This window comes from Sitophilus oryzae, unplaced genomic scaffold (genome assembly GCF_002938485.1).
Source record: "Sitophilus oryzae breed Bouriz unplaced genomic scaffold, Soryzae_2.0 scaffold_297_pilon_pilon, whole genome shotgun sequence".
In the NCBI taxonomy this organism is placed as follows: Eukaryota; Metazoa; Arthropoda; class Insecta; order Coleoptera; family Curculionidae; genus Sitophilus; species Sitophilus oryzae.
In genome coordinates, this window is record NW_022146859.1 from 132,340 (window position 1) to 136,416 (window position 4,077).

The following is a 4,077-nucleotide window of genomic DNA, read 5'->3' on the forward strand; positions in this document are numbered from 1 at the left end:
CTCTCTAATAAACGCAAAAACATTGCTAAACGTGTAATGGGTCTCCCCTGTACATATGCAGTAGGGTCACTAAATTTTATAAATTTAAGAACTGCTAAAAACCTGTTCCTACTCATTATTTCAGCAGAAAATATATTCGGCCCCGCAAATAAAAAATCACGATTCCTATAGCATTTTAAAGTAGGGTAACGAACGACTCCCATAAATAGTTGCAAGGCAAAAAATACGTACATTTTGGAAACCGTAACATCCTTCCACAATATGCCGTAAACTTTTTGAGTTCCATTTTCTGTCAAAAATTGACCGGCTCTCTCATTTGTCCATCTACAAATTGCTTCAATAATTTTCTTTGACATAAAGGCCTCGAAACAGTTTTTTGGACTTTTCATATCATTTAAATCGACAGCAGGATGTATGCCTTCAAAGAGACTCGAAGTGGGCTGTAGTGTGGAAATTCTCCGATCCTATAATAAAACTTACTTTGTACAAGATGCCAATGCAAATGTAAATCGCTAAACTTACCACAAATGGATCAAGTACTATAGAAAAAGCATCACCCATTACGATTGGAGCAATAACTGATTCATCGGAGGCACTGGACAAGCTGTCAGAATCTTTCTCTTCGTCCATCTGTAGCCACCGTTGCCAACATGGACCTGAAGAGGTTAATATCTAAAATGGACATGTGGATGATATTTCAGATTAATTAATTTTTACTCTGAATATTACGTGATAATTACAGGATACTACCTCTCTTAAGCGGCGGCTATACGGTAGCGACTTGCCTGCACGGTATAGTTTACGCAAACTAGAAGGATGACCTGTATTCATAACATTCATAACAACAGATATACCGATTATTAGTTATGAGACTATAATAAAAAGAAGAAAATTCCACGATAACATCTTTTGTTTATTGTTTTCTCTGGGCCAAGGTGATAGCGGCGAGGTGTGTTGGAACGCCTCCGCAGCGGTTTTTTGGTAGTAACGCTTCAAATTGTAAGCTACTGCCTAACCAGGCTGCAAATGGCGCCTTGTGCCTCGTTTGCTTCCCTTCTTTTTTTCAGGATCGCTGGTTCATCGTTGCTGATTCCTCCCGTATTGACGAAGCCGGAAGGCAGAAACACTGACACCGGTATGCATAGTCAATCGCCAGCGAGTCGCCAAAGAAACGCCGTACGCTGGGTGAAATTTGTAATGCATAGTTCTTCGTTCGCCGACTTGACGCATGCGCATTTTGATATTCCTCGGCGCCGCGCTGGAGATTTGTTGGATGTGGAAAAGACCATCTCCGTCGTTTCGCCGGAAAGCCGGATTGCGGTAGTTTTGATCGAGTTTAGAATTATTGTGTGTACAGTTTAGAGGTGAAGGTAAAAATGGTTCGCGATTTTGACATGATTTATAATGTAAATAGAGATATTGTGGATTTGGAATTGATAATAAACATACCACGTAGGTAAGTGATAAAAAATTCACATGTGTACTGTTAAGTATGGTATGTAGTAATATATTAAGTAAAGAACTAAACATATATGTACGTATTTTTAGATATATTAGGGACATGGAAAATCCCATAGAAAAATATAATGATGTGGAGTTTAGAAAACGATTTCGCTTCTCGAAACCTATCGTTCAACATATTTTGTTACCTATAGTTGAAGATCAGGAACAAACGACCAATCGGGGGCTGCCTGTTCCACCAATAATAGGTTTACTAGTGACTCTGCGCTTTTACGCGACCGGAAGTTTCCAGGTAAGTAGGTATTTACATTATTAATTATCAACTAGATATCGCCGCTTTGCAATGTTTAAAACACAATTTATAGTTATCAGGTTAGACAAAAGGGGCATAGTTCTTAATATTTTAAGAACGGCGAGAATATTTAAGCATTTGCAAGCGGGAGCAAAAATGTATTACTGTTTATAAAAATAAACAAAATACATAGGATATAAATTAATTGTTTTCAGATAGTGTGTGGAGATTTAAGAGGATTCCACCAAGCCACTATAAGCCGTGTAATAAAGAAAGTTACTAGAAGAATTTCAGCCAACAGTCGACAACATATAAGATTTCCAAATAATTTGCAACAAGTTCAAAGACATTTCCAGAGAATTGGAAACTTCCCAAACGTGACTGGTTGTATTGACTGTACACATGTCCCTATCATTAATCCAGGAGGACCGAATGCGGAACTCTTTAGAAATAGAAAAAGAATATTTTCAGTTAATGTACAGGCAGTTGCTGGGCCTGATTTAAAGATTTACGATATTGTTGCTAGATATCCGGGAAGCTACCACGACAGCTATATTTTAACAGAAGCTCTGTTAAAACCAGATTTGAAAGAAGGCAGCTACCAGCATATTTACTTGGCGATGCCGTATATCCATGTCTGCCGTATCTTTTAACTCCTTTTCGAAACCCACAAACCGAAGGAGAAAGAAGGTACAACGAAGCTCGAATAAGAACAAGGAATGTAGCAGAACGCTTGTTCGTGGTTTTAAAGCGAATGTTTTCTTGTTTGCGAAGAGGGCTTGTAAATAAAACTTCTACGAGTTGTTATATTATAGTTGCCTGTGCTGTACTTTACAACATAGCAGTTACACATCGTGAAATAATGGAACCAGCAGAAGAAATTGATGATGATATACCAGCAATTCCATTCCATGCTGGAAACTATAATCGTTTAGGCCAATTAATGAGGGCAACCATAGTGCGGAACCATTTCCAGTAGTAAATAATTTATTTTTAGATTTAAACACCCACCTACAGGGATAATAAATATAAGATGTATTTTAAAAATTTTTGAGGAATAAAACATATACATAAGCAATTGCTAAAGGGATTTATTTTGCGTAAACACAGTCAAGTTTTTCACGTATACACTTCGCGATTAACACATAATAATTTGTCTAATTCTCATTTTGCAACTGTTTTAACTTCAATTCTTCCTGAAGCATCTGCAATCTGGCCGCTTCTTTTCTATAAATAGCTTCTTCTAGCCGGATTTTATGCAGTTCGTCCATCTGTTGTTCTTCTTTTTTTATTAATGCCAGCCTCGCTTCAGTAAGTTCTGTAATCTGTTTATTTTTAATTTCTTCTCTTGGAATTGTTTTTCCTGAAAACATTGGCCACTATTAAAAAATATGTACGAGCCAAAGGCGTGCTTATAACTCAGATTTCACTAAATATTTTACACTAAGAGTTATTAAGTACTTACCTAATCTTTTAATTCCTTGTGAAGAAACTGGGGATACTTTCCTCATAGAAGTAGATACACAAGGTTTGTCTTGCTCAAGAACAATCACTGGTGGGAGCCGCGGTGTAGTTTGACTCGAGGATGAGGCAAATGCTGTTCCAGATGGTTGCATACCTGAAAGAATTTTAATTTAATTTTAGTTTTGAAATTTTAAAAGATCAATTTGATTTTCAATACTTAAATCATTGCTAAACTACCTTGCTCCATAACAATCACTGGTGGAAGTGGCGATGTATTTTGACCCGAGGATGAGTCAACTGCTGTTCCAAGTGGGTGCATATCTGAAAGAATTTTAGTTTATACTTTTAAAACATCAATATTGACTGTCAGTACTTAAATCATTAGATACCTATCTCATTTTAGTAGAAAGTGTTACCGTTTAAATAAAAGAAAGAAAGCCAACATGCAACTAATTAATTTACTAGAACTTTATGTCATACCTTCTATTTTATTTAAGTTAACTCCATCGGAATCATCTGTAACGTCTACTTCAAATGCAATATGCGGAACCAAATCATCAATAACTGGTTGAGGCGGTGGTGGAACAGGGGGCGGTCCACCACCTGTTGCCAACAGATCACGTCTCTCCTGGGCTAGCTCAGCCTTTCTCGCTCTCTTCATTTTGTCCCATAGCCTTTTTAATTGGGTCATTGTTCTCTGTAAATACAAATAAGTATTAACACTGAAATGCTTATAGTTGATCACTGTTGCTTTGCCCTGTAGCGGACGTTTTACAAACTTGAAAATGATTTCCAGCATTTTTTTTTCGGGCAATTTAATTAGGGAAAAATTTACGCCAAACCTCTGATTACTACTTCCT

General features: G+C 37.0%; 1 protein-coding gene and 1 pseudogene across 1 annotated transcript; one reads left to right on the forward strand and one right to left on the reverse strand.

Moving 5' to 3' along the window:
* The first annotated feature begins 1,122 nt into the window (after window positions 1–1,122).
* On the forward strand, window positions 1,123–2,755 carry LOC115884529 (annotated as a pseudogene).
* Window positions 2,756–2,827: 72 nt separating this feature from the next.
* LOC115884528 lies at window positions 2,828–3,785 on the reverse strand. Its single transcript, XM_030903134.1, has 4 exons — window positions 3,698–3,785; window positions 3,455–3,538; window positions 3,219–3,371; window positions 2,828–3,116 (listed from the first exon to the last, which is right to left on the reverse strand). The coding sequence occupies exons 2-4, from the start codon at window positions 3,534–3,536 to the stop codon at window positions 2,911–2,913; spliced, it is 441 nt and encodes a 146-aa protein (XP_030758994.1). The 5' UTR covers window positions 3,537–3,538; window positions 3,698–3,785; the 3' UTR covers window positions 2,828–2,910.
* Window positions 3,786–4,077: the final 292 nt, after the last annotated feature.